The sequence below is a fragment of the Elaeis guineensis genome, chromosome 5 (assembly GCF_000442705.2).
Source record: "Elaeis guineensis isolate ETL-2024a chromosome 5, EG11, whole genome shotgun sequence".
Lineage (NCBI taxonomy): Eukaryota > Viridiplantae > Streptophyta > Magnoliopsida > Arecales > Arecaceae > Elaeis > Elaeis guineensis.
The window spans coordinates 31,286,197-31,302,701 of record NC_025997.2 but is presented as its reverse complement, the minus strand read 5'-3'; the positions used below and the strand labels follow the sequence as shown (position 1 = coordinate 31,302,701).

Here is a 16,505-nt window from a genome sequence, read left to right as displayed (position 1 = left end):
TACACACAAATGCATGCATACATATATGCATCTAACTAATTTTGCTTTAAAATTGGCATTTGTGGTTGGATTTTCTATTACAGTTGAAATGGTATCATTTCTTCCGAAGCGTGAACCATTTGATGAGAATATGAAGACCCATCCCCCCCATCAACCCTTTTCTTGTTGATGATGAGAATATGAAGACCCACCCCACCCCTCAACCCTTTTCTTGTTGCTCGTTTTTAATCTTTTTGAGAAAATGTTAGCGATGATAAGTAGACTGACTTCCCCAAGAATCCACAAATTTGAGATTGTTCCAATTAGCCAGCTTCCATATTTGAGAGAATACTTGCATAGATATAGTATGGCTCCGCGTTGGGTTCACCTGCCATGCACAATGGATTATGAGATTAGGAAGAAGCTTTCTCGCACTTTTAAAAATGTGCATAACAGCAAACAAGAGCCATAGGTTGACGAGTTTTCTCCAACCTCAATGTCTACTGTCTTGGAGGAACGATCGGGAAACATAGAGAAACATATTCAGATAGGCCATTTATTCAAGTAGCCAGTTCCTCAGACAATTACTAATTTCTTGACATAACCCCAGATATAATGTTTAATATATAGTTCTTTTTGAATTGGCATAGTCAAGATGATTGACACATGCAAGGAATCTTGGGTGAATTAAGATCTTCATGTTCCTACAATGATCCTCCCTATCTATTTAAAATGATATAGCATCTCAATATAACTTGTTTTGCTGGAAACACCCATCCAACTAAATCAATACCCTCCTAGAGATTGGGAACTCGACCCTTATAGTATAATTTCTCGGACTTTTTTTTTTTTTCCACATCTCTTAATACCAGAACGTCTGCATTGAATAATGGTGCATTTTGTGAAGTTTCCCTGCAATTTTGTTTCTTAGGTTCTGTTTGCTGTTGGTTAGATGGTGGATAAGAGTAAGTCATTATTTTAACCAGCCAAACATCAGCGCAAAAGAAACGGTGATAAATGGTTAAATCTGTCCACCCCTGGCTTGCTATGCATTCGAAATCAAATGCAACTTTAATATAGCTATATATGCGATTAAGTTCCACTTTGCCCTTGCATATTTGCATAGGGTCATGCTAAAATGAGTACGAAGCAATGGAGATCAGTTGCTTCAGGAATTCAGATTTTCTTCATCATAAGAAGCTTTATTGTGATTAGATTGCATATGTACATTTCTTCTCTTTTCATTTCAAACTCACAAGTTGCCTCCTGCTTGAAGAGATAAAGGTGAATGTGTCCTCCCTTCATGCCATTCCATTCAATAAAATGGTCCTGACTATGTTAGCAAAAGAGAATTTTAGATATAAGAATGTGCCATTTTCCCATTTTGCTAGTATACTTCCAACTGCCTACCCACCTTCAACCTATAACTCACATTCTAGATCCCTCAAACATCTAGAGTCTCCAACAACTTGTGTCCTTCATGAAATGTTGATGTATACATTTTTCCATACACTTAATTAATTGAAAAATGCCTGTTTTTGTTTCACTACAAGAGGTGAAATAGCACAAGGAGATTGATGTTCAAGGCAGTATTTGCATAAAGCTTATGCTCTTCCTTTATTTTATTTTCATTCTTTTTTCAGAAGCAACAAACATTTGCTAGCAAAAGCTCTAAAAATTATACAAACAACTTCAGGAAACAAAAAGATTTCACCACACGTGTTTTTCAGTCTTTTTTTTTATTTTTTTATTAAACAATACTTGGGATTTGAATAGTGGACACTTTGAAGAGGAAGCTCTTGGGAGTGAGGTGCCAGCCAACTGTGATAAAAGTTGTTAGGAGTTCTTTAGTTTCTGAAAACAAAAGCAATACCAAACAGGCACCAAGAATTTAGGTTTTTTTCCTGATCCTCACAGGTGGATATGTAGGACACTCGAACAGCAATCTAAAGCACAAAGCTTCAGAATCCTGGCACCAGGCTTAACGTGAATCGTGCATCTTAATTCAAAAGCTTAGTATCACACGACAGAATTCATACCAAGACTTCTCCATATTGAGAATACATGTGCTTGCCTGCAACTTTAAAACCATTAAAGGTATCAAGCTTCTTGCTGGCAAGGTGTGAATACTATTAACTGGAGCTAATTAAGGCTATCTGTTAGCATGCTCCTTGTAGTGGCAACATTGTCTAATGAAAGTACATGTATGCTCAGATATCTGTTTCAATCAATTGTAGCAGTTAGATGATCCCATTATATTCCATGTTTCCTCCCTGAAGTATTAAATGATGTGCTTGTCACAATAGTAAGTAAATTCAGCATAGCATAGAAACTAGTAGTAAATGATATAAATTGTTTATTTTTTTCTCAGGCACTAACTTTAATCATGAAAAGGTGAAATTACCATCGCAAGTTCAGATCTGTGCCAGTAGCTGTCATTGAAAAAACTATGACAAGCATTAACATAAGAGGGTTGACGCATTCACTAACACCATTCAGCAATACACTTCCATAAACAAATACACTAACATCTCTGGCATTTACATGGTGTAACTTCATTTCAGCTTGCAGCTAAGATGCATATTGAGACATTCCAGCCTTCTAGGATTGGTATTTAGGTTTTCCAGAGTCTTTCTTTCTGTGCTACCCGAATCATGAGGTGATCAAACTAAAACTAGTTCCCAATACATAAGCCTCAAACTTTAATTCTTCACATCTTCACCTACCAATGCCATCAAACTTTGTTCAAAATATGGTAATTATTTTTATTTATTTATTTTGATGGTAATGTGGTAATGCCACCTTTTACTCATGGCTTACACTGGAGACCCACTCAATTGTGAGATTTGAACGTAGAACATCCTCCCATGGAAGAGGCCCACATGCCTGCAACCATTGGGCTATATAATTTAGTTCAATCATCAAACTTTATTTTCACCTGTTCCTGGCTTGGGTTACCCTTCTGCAGAAAGTCATCTTCCCACTTGTTGCATGGTTCTCTTCTCTGCAGCAGACCTACTCTAACATTTTGGAACTGAAGCTAAAGGAAACTAGAATTCTCAGTGCTCCCATTATTTATAAGTAGTTCTTTTGCTTTACGTGAAATATGATATAACAACTACGAATGCCCTCCTAGAAGCATGTCCAGCGAGGAAAATAGATTTGGTCACACAAGGTATACCTACATGCCATTGAAGGATACCCATATTATATATCAATCTAGTCCACTTTTTTTCATTCAAAATCTTGTAGCTCGACTCCAAAAGTCCATGGCATCCACCTATATGCATGCTCCACCCATTTGCTCCTTCACATTCTAACCATCCGAAAGTTGATCTTGTTCTGAGGCTTTTGTTCTTCATGACAACACTAACAGCTCTCACAGTAGCAGTCACAAGCAAGCAGACCCAAGTAAGTTCTGTCCCACCATCACCATTCCCTATGACTGTAAAGGCTAAGTACAATCAACTTGCAGCCCTCATGTATCACACAAATTTCCAAATTTTCTCCACTGGTTTTATCCGATTATTTGATTATGTTCTCAATGTTTGCCAATGAGTGCAAATGTTTTGTGGTGGTGATGTCTCTTGCTCGATTATGCACTGTTCTTACAGTGGCAGTTTCTGCTGTCTCCAACTCAAACCAAATCCCAAGTTGAAGATCTTGTTTCAGTTAATGTTCATGGCTTTGGTAAGGAAGCCTAAAAACAGTAGTAGCATAAGGATTTATCTTTCCATCTCTTATTGATGATTAATATATATATATATATATATATATATATATATATATATATATATATATATATATATATATATATATATATATATATATATATATATATATAACAAAATAAGAAGATAAAGATGAGTGACATTATACATATGGTATTCACCTAATTACCATATTATGACAATTTAATAATTAAGTTTGTTCACTAATCTTTTTTTCAATGATCAACCATGATCAAAAAAATATTATGACAATTTAAAAGAATTTTTAATTTATGAATCACAATTGATTATTCAAACAATTAATTTTGAAAATAATTATCTAACCCCTACTAATTTTTATAAGTTATTAGCTTTTAAAATCCATTTGTGGCATACATATGAAAATTCTACCAATTATTAACCAAGTTTATGATGTTATCTCTGATTTGCTGATGTAGTTAATGATTTCTATTCCCTTCAGATTTTGTTATATAAAAGCTTATATATAGACATGTCAATAATTTAGCTCTGCTTGTTTACCAAGAAATCAAAAAGAAGGAAATATAATTCAATAGTTAAAGGGCCAATAACACTTGGTTCCACTAGTTAGCACCCTCTCCTCCGAGCATTCACCGGAGACAGGTCCTAGCATTGAACTGGTGGCACTTCCTCCATATTTTTGACAAAAGTAATAGAAAAATTAAATTAAATTAAAACATTTGCCTTTTCTAATTGAACCAAAAAATTGTGGAAAATGCGGTTAGGATGTGAGTGCAGTCCACCAACATCCTTTTTTTTTTTCAAAAAAAAAAAAAGGAGCTACCTATAATGGAGGAGAAACTGTTAAACATTTAAACTAAGTTTCACCCTTTATTTTCTCCTTTTTTTTTCTAATAAACTTGGTCTTGTTGTTAAACTTTTTTTTAGAAATTAATCTGCAAAACCAAATCGAGTTTCTTCATAATTTTTTTCTAGCTTCTAAATTCTTCATGGATTCATAACAAACTTTTTCATAACATATTAACACAAACTGTAAATTTCAAGGTTCATTTTTCCTTGCCGATATATATTTGAAGATTAAACATGAAAGTTGAAACTACATGAATTACCCTTGCATTGAAATACCTTTGCTCAAACATTTAGTTATATCAAACATGATCAAGTTAAATCAATAACCCAAAAGAATACATAATAATTGTTGGAATAAGGAACCAATTTAACAATCAAAACTAGACAAAAAGAAGAAACACCTGTTTTATGATATCACAAAAACATAATAGCCCAACAATTAAATCTGATCAAGGTTGGTCAACACTTGATGTAGTTTATGGCAGTGGTCATAGCTTCAGCAGCTGGTGCTATGGCTTCCATTGGATACACAGGTCTAGAAAGAAATTCTCATACTGGAGTGAAGAAAGTGCACTACATCTTTGACAAATTTTGTTGACAAGTGGTGTTTCAATCTCTCTCTCTCTCTCTCTCTCTCTCTCTCATGGGTTCCATCATCCTTATGTTACTAATATTGGTTGCAACATACTCATTGTACTGTCAACATGATTAGTATAGGAATTCCAGTTTCCATATAATTTGTGAGAATAAATGATAAATATACATGTAATAGGAATGATGTCTTAAAAATGTTTTTCTTTGTCTGATTATCTTATTGTAATTCGTTTACCTGCAAGTAGAATATATATTAGTAAGCTACTTGTATAACGACTAATTATGCTCCATTCTTCTTCTTCTTCTTCTTTTTTCAAAGTACCCATGTAAGCATATAATTTACATTTTTTCATTTCATGAATAGAGAACAAAAGCCCAATACTAGTTAGATAGATAAGGCTTTTTCACTATGGTTACCTTTCCTCCTAGTTGAGCCATTAGCATGTTAAGATCGTTACCACACTTTCAAATGTGAACTAACTGCGTGATATAAAAGCATTCTTTTCTTTTCTTTTTGCCCCTGGTCATTTTCACTGGAGCATTGGAAGCATCCAAAAGTTCAACTATATGGGTCAATAATGACAACTAATTAGGAGATTGCATTAGGGTAATGCCTCTGCTTTAAATGTTATTTTCCTTAGTGATTTCTCAGTTTATGCTTCTTTCTATATGCTCTGTTACCATGTATTTTACTATATTATCTTAACTAAATGAACTGTATTTTGCCCATCACTTCACTTCACCAAAAAAAAAAAAAGAAAGCAATCAGATGACCATACTAAATAAAGCTGATTTTCAGAAGCCATGCTGCCGCTATTACCCTGCTTTAGCGTAGATGATCCTATCATCAACACGCACTTGCACAATGACAAATGCATATACATATAATCTGTCTTAGTGAAAACTCTTAGTTGTCCTAGCTGCATTATAATTACAGATTTGATGGTACGAATACTAAATGTGATGATCATCTAAAAGCAATGCATGCTTACTTTCCCTTCAAACTAGCAAATTTCTTGTGTCTTCCTCTTTGAGTGCTAGATTTTGAAAAGAAAAACATTGAATCTCAAAATCAACTATACTGAAGCGGTGGTCCAGGTAGTCACCGATGTTAGATATAGAACAAGCCAAGACAATACACCGTAATCCTTCTCTCAGAAGATTGTATCTTCCAAACTGGTCCAGCAACTAAGAGTGCTTTCATTAAACTAAATACACCTACAGATGCTGCAAAAATCAGTATTGAAGCTCATTTCAAGCAAGGTCAGTCTAGTCCATGAAGTTGTCAGGTTATAGTTCCAACTAATTTTGTTTGAGAAGGCTTATAATTTTCTAGGCCCTTGATAGCCTATTTATATTGTAAGCTCTCAAATATTATTAAAACAGGATTCAGAAAACAAACTATTTGTCAGGGGTTATAAATCCAAAATCAAGTTAGATGGACACTACCTGTGCTAAATCATCCATCAATACCAGCTTGTCCCTTTAGTCAGGGAGGTGAAACGCTGCAACACAAGGTGAGGATGGCTATTCTCGGCAGGTAGGCAAATGATGGATGCATTTTGTGCAACTCATTATGCAGTCTACTTGATATGAGCTTTTCAGCATGTAAAACCATTTTGTAAGAAGATTATTGACTATTCAGGAGTTCTTAAAATGTAAATTCTCATAGGAAAGAACTTTAGGTATGATACCAATTTACAAAATCATCAAATGGGAGATGGTTAAGTGATGATGATTAGTCCAGTATACTAGCAAACAAGGTGCAACTAACAATATGTTCCATCATGAAAATAAAGAACTACTACAGTTACTATTTTGTGGTCATGGGAAATATTGATTCCTTATTTTGGAGAAAATAAACAGAAGGAGAGATATCTCCATAAGATACATTCAGGTCTTGCCTATCAAAAATTTCAGCATAAAAGAACTAACTCTGTCAACATTAGCAGCCTGTAATAGCTGATAGTTTCAAACAACAGCTCCGATATATGGCATACAGAACTATCAGAACATTCGCAACTATTGGAAAGTACTATCAATTGGAACAGGATATATTATATTCTAATGTGGCTCACCTGTTGCAAGTCAGCCTTGAAGAGAGAACATCTAAAGGTCAACCAGTTTTGATTATTACAATCTGACCAATTTGCTTTTGTCCAGGCCATATAAGTGAACCCATCATCAGGACTAGCACGGCACTTGTGATGCAAAATCCTGTAAAGGGAAATTCACTCTCTGAATACGCCAGATAAGCTTTGACAGAGTAATTCATAAAGTTTGCAAATAAGAATTAACTTCAACAAGTACAGTCTTCATAAGCATTATTAATATTTAAATAAAATAAAAATGATTAAAAAAAGTCATATGAAATGATGTTTCATTAATTTAAGCAGCCTCTAAATAGACAAAAAGCAACCAAAATTAGCTTTACTTACTCAGGAAATAGCATCCACAAAGTATAACACAAAACTGCAGATCCATGCAGGTATTTTGATTCTCAAGCAAATATAGTACAAGAAGCTTATCATAGTTAAACAAACATGTATCGATGAATTGGCAATACCTTGAGAGCTCTTTTTGCTCTCCTTTTCTGAATTCACTAATTTATCTCTTCATTATAGAACTTAAAAAATGGTCTGCTCCCCCAATTCCTGACCAGCCATCCCCTCTCTGATCACTCTTGCAAAGAAATCCTCCAACGTATCCTCCCCATAGCTCGGCGTCTTATCCGCACTGTACTCCCCTGTCTCCGGGTCCAAAACCAGCATACTCTCTGCCGCATAGTACCTTCCAATCCTCCCAAACTCTGCTGCATCCTCCAGTGATGGAAATATTTTGGAAAGAAAATCAAGCACCCCAATTGCAAAGTCCATCACTCCAATTGGCACCTTCAAGAACTTGGGCTCCTGTCCGAGCAACCTGAACAGCATCTCCCCCTGCTCCAATGGTGTCAATGCCTTCCCCGGTCCGCCAATAGGCAAAATTTTGCAGGCCTTATCTTCATCCATCACGCAATCAGCAATGAAGGATGCGAGGTCCTCCTCGCTGATCGGCTTGCAGGCGCAAAGCCTGCCATCGCCGAACATCACATAAGGCTTCCCGCCCTTCACCGTCTCCACCTGCCCGCCCAAGCTCTTGAAGAAGGCAGTCGGACGAACAATGCTGTAGGTGAATCCAGTCCCATCAGCAGCCTCCTTCTCGAGCTTCGCTTCAAACTTGAGCTTCGCCCTCTGGAACTCAAGGAGTGGTTTCTGCACGCAGATTGCGGACAAGAGGACGAGGTGGGATGCGCCGAGCCGGCGGCCGGCGACGAGGCTGTTCCGGGTGGCGCTGTAGTCAATCTTCCACGAGTCCTTGATGCCGCCGGTGCGGCTGGCGAGGCAGCAGACGACGGCGTCGATGGGAAGACCGAGGGAATCGAGAGAGCGGTGGAGGGCGTCGAGGTCGGTGACATCGGAGAAGCAGACGGTGGAGCCGGCGAGCTGCTGGAGGGTCTGGTCCTTGTCGTTGCGGCCGCGGATGCCGCTGCGCTCGCGGGCGACGGCGATCACGTTGAAGCCCCGCCGGCAGAGCTCGCGGACGACGAACTTGCCGATGTAGCCGGTGGAGCCGGTGACGAGGATGTTGATGTCTTTGGGGGGTTTGGTTCTGAAGGAAGGGGAGGGGGTGGTGGTGGGTTTGAGTACTGGAGAAGGTGGGATGGGAGAACTGGATGCATCGATGGAGAGTTTTATGGTGCTGGGTTTGGGCTTGGAGGGGTTTATTAGAGGGGAAATGAGAAGGGAGGAAGGGAAGTGGGGGAGAGAGGAGAGGTGGGGATGGGAGTGGAGGAGAAGGGGATTGGAGGAGGAGATGGAGAGGAGCATTTGAGTTTGGGGAGACCGGATAAGAGTTTCGTATATGGGATGGATGTGGAAGGAGAGGGGAGGGACGAGGTGAAGGAAGAGAGGGAGGGCTGTGGACCGGGGGGTGTGAGAGTGGTGGCTGGTGATGTGGCTTCTTGTATGGTTGCTTAGAAAGAGAACAAGTTTGTGGCTGGTGGATAATGGTATCTTGTGGGCAGCGTTCAGAAGGTCGTTAGTTAAAGTTCTCAATTAATTTTAACCTGAAACCAGAAACTGAATTCTTCAGACTGGTGGAAACCTGAAATGAGTTTAATAATTGACCATACTGAATAAATTGATATCACTAATTGTAATATCTCCCAACACTGATTCAAAAATCAAAACTAGGTGCTGATTAAAATTACCCGGAATGCAACCATGCCCACGGTAGATAGCCCTATCAGACAGAGAGAAGATGCCAACAAAAGAACATGTCAACAAACACCACGCTGTCAATGTACCAAATCTAGATAACTCCATGCAACCTTTGTTGTCCAAAGCACAAAAAGGCAAACAAAGAAAAAATTTGGCATGTGTACTACTGCAGGCTGGACGTAAAAAAATTGCCATCCACTTAGTAAGAGATTACCTTCCTAATATCCAATGCAACATGTATGATGGGGTGAAAATTACGGAGCGTTCATCCTTTGAATAGTTGATAAAAGTGTGAGCTTCTTTGAAATAATATTGATTTTTCAAGTGCTTTAAGAGTACTCACAATCCAGACTTATGATGGTTACCTGTGGTATGCAATACGTTTCAAAGGTATCTTACTCCCTCTTTATTGGTTGAATTTATTATAAAAGAAAAAAAAAAAGGAAAGAAAAGCATGGAAGCACTTGCATTTATCTTTTAAGAGTTATTGAGGCACTGAACAGGTCTTTAACAGTAGTAGGCATAACAGAACGCCGGGGCCTATTCCATTAATGACAAATGTATCTATCTCATCTCTCATTAACAAAGGCAATCAAAGAAATTTTACTGGGAGTTGCCTGGCTGCTTGTCCATTATATTCATTCATCATCAACATAATCATCAGTATCATCACCGTCATCATCAGTGTCAAAACTTTCATGGTTGTCCAGCAAGTTAGCCTGGATTTGTCGAAAATGGTTGATGTGATCTCTTACCTCAGAAATGAGAGAAGTCCTTGCAGCTTTGAGAGCTCCAATTTCCAGCTCAGTGTTGGTCTTGGTACACCAATCAGCATCAGAATTTGCAGTCTTAGCAAAAGTTCTTCTCCTTGCATCTCTACAATGCAGGTGGTCAATGTATTTTTCATGCAGAGCTATGTTCTTTATCTGCTTCAGAACCTCAGGACTTGGATCAGCTTGCCGCGTCTTGAATCTTGAGAGCATTTTCTTGTGAGATGATGAAGATCTCTCACTGCATTTTTGGAGGCAACTGGAGGGTTTAATTATGCAATCAGGTGAGTTAATCTCTGGATGTTCCTGGGGTAGCAAGTATGGTGAAGTTTCAAGAATTAAGAAATGATCTGCTTCCTGGCTTCGATCTACGAGGCAGTGCTTCCTCATTAAATGCCTTGCTGTCTTTTGTGCAACAAGAATATTCTGTTTACTACTTCTAACCCTTTTTACTTTTGTCTTCATAAGCTCCGTAGATTTACTGTCTGACAAAGTGAAAATGCCTACAGGAGAAAGATTCAATCTATTTGCCCGTGAACGAGGTTGAGGTTGAGTTGGGGTTGCAAGGTCAGCATGGATCCTGTTGAAGCATTCCTGTGCAGACTTCCCTGGCACCTGCAGAAAGTTACAATAACAGATATTATGTTAACTTTATGGCAAGCTGACATCATGGGATTGGATTCAGAAAAAATATGGCAAAATATTCAGCATGCACGTTGAAGAAAAAATAAACAAGTTCAGCTGACTCAAAGCAATGGAGTAACAGAGATTTGAAGTTCCTAACATGGTCCCAGAAATATTTCGATTTCTACTTGGATATTTGCTTTAGCAGGCTTTATACAGAGATTAATATTACCAGTAAAATGCATAACCACCTGTATGGAAGTTACATCGCCATTTGCATTGCAAAAGATGCATGTGTTCAATGAAGAAGAGGTTAGTCAACCAAATGACAACATTTCTTCTTTGCAACAAACTCATTATACTCTAAGCTCTAATAAATGTGAATGTCTATAGTAATATAATTGTTGGCATGAACGAACAAGCACAATAATAGACCTTGCAAATAATGAAATCTACAAAGAAATCTTAGTTTTGTCAAAAATATAAAGAGAACTAAGGAAATACACCAATCATTTATTGACACCATTTCTAGAAGCAAGCAAGCTTTATTATTTCTATCCAAGAGAGTCCCTATGGAATTTAAAAGACAGAACTTACACAGACATCAAGCAACCAATATTATATGCAGCAAATGACCACCATTGAAAACAAACACGTGGCATAGCTAATAATCACCACACAAAAGTCTTTCAGAAAATGAAGTCCAGGACCCATAACCAGTTATGCCAAAGATTTTGCTTGAAACAAGTATTTAGGTGCCAACATATACCAATCTGTACTAGCGCCAGCTAAATACAGGCACATTCCATTTTATCATGCCAGTCCATATCGGTCCATGTTACTTGTAGATTGGCAAGCAAACCCTTTTTCTGGGAGAGGATCTTGCCCCCTACATGCTAGCAGTAATTGGCATGAATATAGGTGCATGGTGTTTTAATCCTTGGCCTGAATATACCAACAAAAGTTACATTGCAACCCCATTATCTTCTTTGAGTTTCCAATTTTAACATCACTATTTTATCTGAGTCTCCAGTTCTTATACCTGTTGGGGCCTATATAGTTGTGACTTCTCTCATTTAGAAGCACGATCACTTTTCTCATAATCACTTTTTGATTTTCTACAATCCACCACCAAGTTTGCTCACTCATTCTTTCATTTACTACTTGATTCTGATAGTCCAGCAATCTTTTAGAAGAAAATATTGTCTGATCCATCATTATTTTTTATCCCATTTTGAAGAACAGTATATTTTCTATCTTTAGATTTCTTCAACAAATTTTTCTTAGTTATTTTATAGCTTCTGCCTTTAGCAGTCATCGTTTGGTGCAATGGTAAAAGGCTTGGGCGAACAAGTGCAATGGTGTGGCTTTGAATCCTAGAGCAGGCATTTAGTAAAAAAAAACGAAAAAGAAGCTAAAGATTAGGTGTATTCCCAGTTTGCCCCTTCAAAGATCCTGGATTGCCAGGACAATGACTGGGTAATGTACTTTTATTTTATAGCTTCTTTTCCATTTCTAGAATGCAAATAAATGGCTATTAACCTATCTTGGGTGATCAAACTTTCTTTCCTAGTAATATATTACAATATTTGCATCAATTTCTCTTTCTTCTTCAGGAGACTAGACACAGATATGCATATTAATCTGAGTCATGGTTATTTCTCATTGATAGATAGCAAACTTCTCACCAAGTTCCTACTTCCTAACTCAAAATCCTTGTCCATTATATATGCCACTCCTCTCCTTTACTATTTCTCCTTGCATGGCTTTTGCTGTTAAGCCACCACATTTGTATTTCTTCTCCATCCAGAATACCTTGCATTGTATATCCATCTCTAGTTGCATACAGTTCTTTCCTTCCTGCTGACTTGTACTACACCTAAGCATTTGTTTTATTACAATTACCTTCTCTAATGCTATTTTAAAAGCTACTAGCTTATCAATGTTCCATCATAATTTCTAGATATGAATATCTCCTTTGAATATTTTTTCAATAAATGTCCCAATACCATTCTTTTTATCATGTCCACATATTTATATCAATAAGCCAACATCAATCTCCTTAGACTTTTTCTTAATCCTTTCAAAATGATCTCTTGTAAACATGCAAAGTTGAATCTCCTCGGTTCAAGTTCCTTGTTCTGTTGTGTCAAGATCAAAAAGGCTTCAACCAGACAATAAAAAATTCTTCTCCTTTAGAAATATCTTCTTCACCCAATATTATGTCACTGGAAGAAGTCCTAACTTATGGTCACTGCTAGTGCAACCCCATTACAGTTTACAGATCATTGCCCCAAAGAAACATATTTTTCCCACTGCAATATATCCACTTTCTTGGGGGATCTTTTACATCCCCAACATGAATGCCTTAGCAAAGCCTTGCCCTTTCTCAATGCAACAACATCAAGTCGAAGTGCATCACTTACACAACTCTACCAGAACTACTACATTTTCTCTACATGATCAAGTCAATTGTGGTGTGTCACTCATAAATATGTAGAGTTCGAAATATTCACCAAATCCATCTCATACTATATACCTCCACTTTAAATCTGCCATCAATCATGACTCAACCCTCCACCTTTTCCTGTCATTTCTTTTCCCGTCATCTTCTTTAAGTATCTAAAATGGAGAAATCAGACCATTCAAAATCATTTTTTAAAAAATTAAAAAGAACCTTCAATAAGGCCAGCTATGTTAATCATCAAACTGCAAAATGTTTTAACTAGTCCTCCAGTTCAGGAATCTTGCCAAACCTGTATAAGCATTGCAACTTCCAAATTGCCCTCATAGGTTCCAAATTTACTCATTATCTGCTAGCCTCTCTACATTTTGCATAATCTATAAATGCTAGATATGTGGAAAAATTTGCTAAATGTTTTGGTTAGGTATTACCATAGTAAAGAAGTAAAGACATTTTCAAAATTTCAAGTAACCACGCTACATAATCCTGATCATGAGAAGAAGCACATGCGGAAGTTTTGCAGAAACTCTTGTACACAATTGGCATGCCAGAGCTGCTAGTAAGGGACATTTACTGCAGACATAGGGAAGTCAGAAGAAATTTTAACTTCCATTATGCAAACTACTTCAATCAAAACCTATACGTCAAGTTGTCAACTATCAACTTTATCTGCACTGGATACCTAATAGCCGGTTAATCTAGGTGTGATCAATAACAAAATGGACGCATTTGCATGTATTTGAGGTCTCAAGTGAGTAATAAATCTTACAAATGAGTATTCCAGCAGGATTTCCCATGTCAAGAATCCTACATCACGAGAATCATACCAAAACTACCAAAGGGAAATGGCGAAAGGCTTAGAAAAATACCATTTTGGAGACCTTCTTCCAGAAATGCGGTGATGGCTTCGCCGAAAAGTAAGCCCTCCGCAATGCTGCATCCTGCTCTCTCGTCCACCCCTCAAAACCACAACACTCCTCCACCTCACTTCTTCCAGTGTCCATCTCCACTTCAACATTCTCCTCCCTCTGTCTCCTCTTCTTCTCTCCCCTCCCCTTCTCTCTATCACCCCTCTCATCCTCAGACCCATCAACACCAAAACTCGCAGACCGCCTCCACTCGACATCCAAATTGTCGTCTTTCGTCATAACCTCAGCCAAATTAGCGGCGAACCTCGGAGACCTCCTTCGGCTTTGTGAGCAATCGGCCTCTTTCTTTGTGACCTCGGCGGAACTGGAGGCCAATCTCGGGGACCTTCTCCGGCTCTGGGAGACATCGGCGGTGTCGGCGGCGGAAACTTGACGGGTTTTGAGCGATCTCGAGGGCTTCTTCGGGGTCCGTTTAGAATCCGGCGAGATAGCGGGGGATCGGAGTTGGGGTTTCACCTCAGGATTCTTCATGTAATTGGGATCATCGTTCTTCTGAGGATGGAAACCAGGAGACCTTCGAAGAGACGTTTGTTGGGATGGGCTTCGGCTGGGGTTGCCATTGCCGCCGGGGTCGCTTCTAGTAGGGATTTTCTTCTTGGACATTTGAGATTTATCAGGGATGTGAGAGGTAGAAGGGGATTCGGAATCTTTTTGAATGATCGAATCTCTGTGAAAGAGGGAAAGTGGTTTGGCCGGGTCCCAAGGTTGAACCGGGCCGGTTCAGAGAACACAAAGTGATGGATCTTCCATTAATGCATGCTTATGTATAGTTTCGTTATCATTTTTGTCACTAATTTCATTAATTGTAGACATTTACGATTTTATTCTAGAACTAATTACCAAGCTCAAACAAGACTTTGCCAGTAATGTTGGACGTATTGCAAAGTTGTGTATGTTATTCTCATTCATGCTCCATCAAATTGGGTTTCTTGGTTTAGATAACATAGCATAAGCTACCACATTAACTATAATAAATTATTCCAAACAAGTATATAAGCACATTTATCTCTGGTTATGTACGTTAATCATTGAATAGATAAGTAATATATAGATTAGTTGGGTCGTGTGGATCGCACCAAATTCTATTATTAAAAAGAAATGTAGATTGTTATTGTGTTTTCAACATCTATTTGTTCTCCTTTTGCTTCTTTACCTCAACTTGATCTTCTTTTCTTCTTGCAACATAGTAAAAATCAATTACAACCTCAAGATTGTATTGGGGAATATGAACCAAGAGGAAAGATTAGAGCCTAAAGATGGTTGATTCATCTTCTTTCGATGGAAAGTGATTGATTTATTTGACTTGACTTTATTCTAGTTACTAGCAACCCGCACTACCCAGTGAATTCTAATCGATTAAAAAATGACTAATAAAAATATAATAATAATCGAAAAGGTATCTTCTTAATGTTTTTTTTGGAAATATATAGGAATAACTATTTTTTTTAGAAAATTATCATGGTTCTGTTACGCTTCCTCTCCTATGCCTTCTTTGTTGGAGCTGAAAAATTAGAATTTATTATAATGCTATTGCTAAGTTTTGGTAAAGTTAATAGTTAAAATACGTATGGATACAAAATTACATAAATATAAGAGAAATACTAATAAATAAAATATGAAAGGTAATGCTACAGCATTGGTTAAAGCTGGATCATCTAATGCAAATTATTTTCATGATAGGCATCAGAAATAGGCCATTGTGGAGGTCATAGAAGGATATACTTGATGATGGTATTGAAAGAGCACGATAATAATGTAAATATTTATTCTTAATTGATGATGAATGTAAGTGAAAGTAGTAATAAGACAAGGGTGATAATCAAAATACTTTACCTGATTGCCGTCGGTGATGCTTTACCGGTGTATTTCCGAAGAAGATTGGATTGAGCTTATTTTTCAAGAGTTGGAATAATTGTTTCTTCTAAAACTTAGGGTGAAGAATGGGCTGCATTGGAGGTTGGATACAAATTGGTCAACTAAGATTCATTTTTTTAAAAAAAATGGTCACCTTAAAATTAAAGATAGTATTGTTGAAGCTCTTGACTTGAGATAGTCATTATACAAAAATTTCACAAACAACTAAAAGAATTTCCATGCTTGAGCTCTAAGATGAACTCCAATATATGCAACAAATTAAGCACCCTATATTGATGGTTGTTGGACAATCAGTACTAATGAAATATTTGATCATCAAAAGAAGTGAAAATTACATGAATATTTTCTCAACTTTAGTTCAATTTCACTGATACCTCTTATATTTTTTAACATTTCAAATGGATCCTTTTATTTAATGAAGTGTTCGAATGCGGCTCTACTATCTATCT

The 16,505-nt window shown here is 37.4% G+C and overlaps 2 protein-coding genes across 7 annotated transcripts; both read right to left on the bottom strand.

The window, feature by feature from the left end:
• Positions 1-231: 231 nt before the first annotated feature.
• LOC105045229 (divinyl chlorophyllide a 8-vinyl-reductase, chloroplastic) lies at positions 232-9,003 on the bottom strand. 5 transcript variants are annotated; one of them, XM_073257853.1, is made up of 3 exons: positions 7,699-9,003; positions 7,211-7,349; positions 232-367 (listed from the first exon to the last, which is right to left on the bottom strand). In XM_073257853.1, the coding sequence occupies exon 1, from the start codon at positions 8,999-9,001 to the stop codon at positions 7,760-7,762; it is 1,242 nt and encodes a 413-aa protein (XP_073113954.1). In that variant the 5' UTR covers positions 9,002-9,003; the 3' UTR covers positions 232-367; positions 7,211-7,349; positions 7,699-7,759. The 5 variants fall into 5 exon arrangements, with proteins under 5 accessions (XP_073113954.1, XP_073113952.1, XP_073113953.1 ...); XM_073257851.1 differs by lacking the exon at positions 232-367 and adding an exon at positions 1,680-2,059; XM_073257852.1 differs by lacking the exon at positions 232-367 and adding an exon at positions 2,418-3,679.
• A 97-nt stretch (positions 9,004-9,100) lies between these two features.
• Positions 9,101-14,785, bottom strand: LOC105045298 (uncharacterized). Of its 2 annotated transcripts, XM_073257850.1 has the most exons (3): positions 14,122-14,785; positions 10,150-10,779; positions 9,101-9,240 (listed from the first exon to the last, which is right to left on the bottom strand). In XM_073257850.1, the coding sequence occupies exons 1-3, from the start codon at positions 14,782-14,784 to the stop codon at positions 9,226-9,228; spliced, it is 1,308 nt and encodes a 435-aa protein (XP_073113951.1). In that variant the 5' UTR covers position 14,785; the 3' UTR covers positions 9,101-9,225. The 2 variants fall into 2 exon arrangements, with proteins under 2 accessions (XP_073113951.1, XP_029120777.2); XM_029264944.2 differs by lacking the exon at positions 9,101-9,240 and having other exon boundaries at positions 9,836-10,779.
• Between the last annotated feature and the right edge of the window lie 1,720 nt (positions 14,786-16,505).

Bases quoted from the DNA above. Each gene is read 5' to 3' on its own strand.
- LOC105045229 (XM_073257853.1), bottom strand. From the start codon at position 9,001: ATGCTCCTCTCCATCTCCTCCTCCAATCCCCTTCTCCTCCACTCCCAT.
- LOC105045298 (XM_029264944.2), bottom strand. From the start codon at position 14,784: ATGTCCAAGAAGAAAATCCCTACTAGAAGCGACCCCGGCGGCAATGGC. The intron at 10,780-14,121 runs GTATTTTTCTAA...AACTTTCTGCAG, and splicing joins GGAAGAAGGTCTCCAAAATG to GTGCCAGGGAAGTCTGCACA.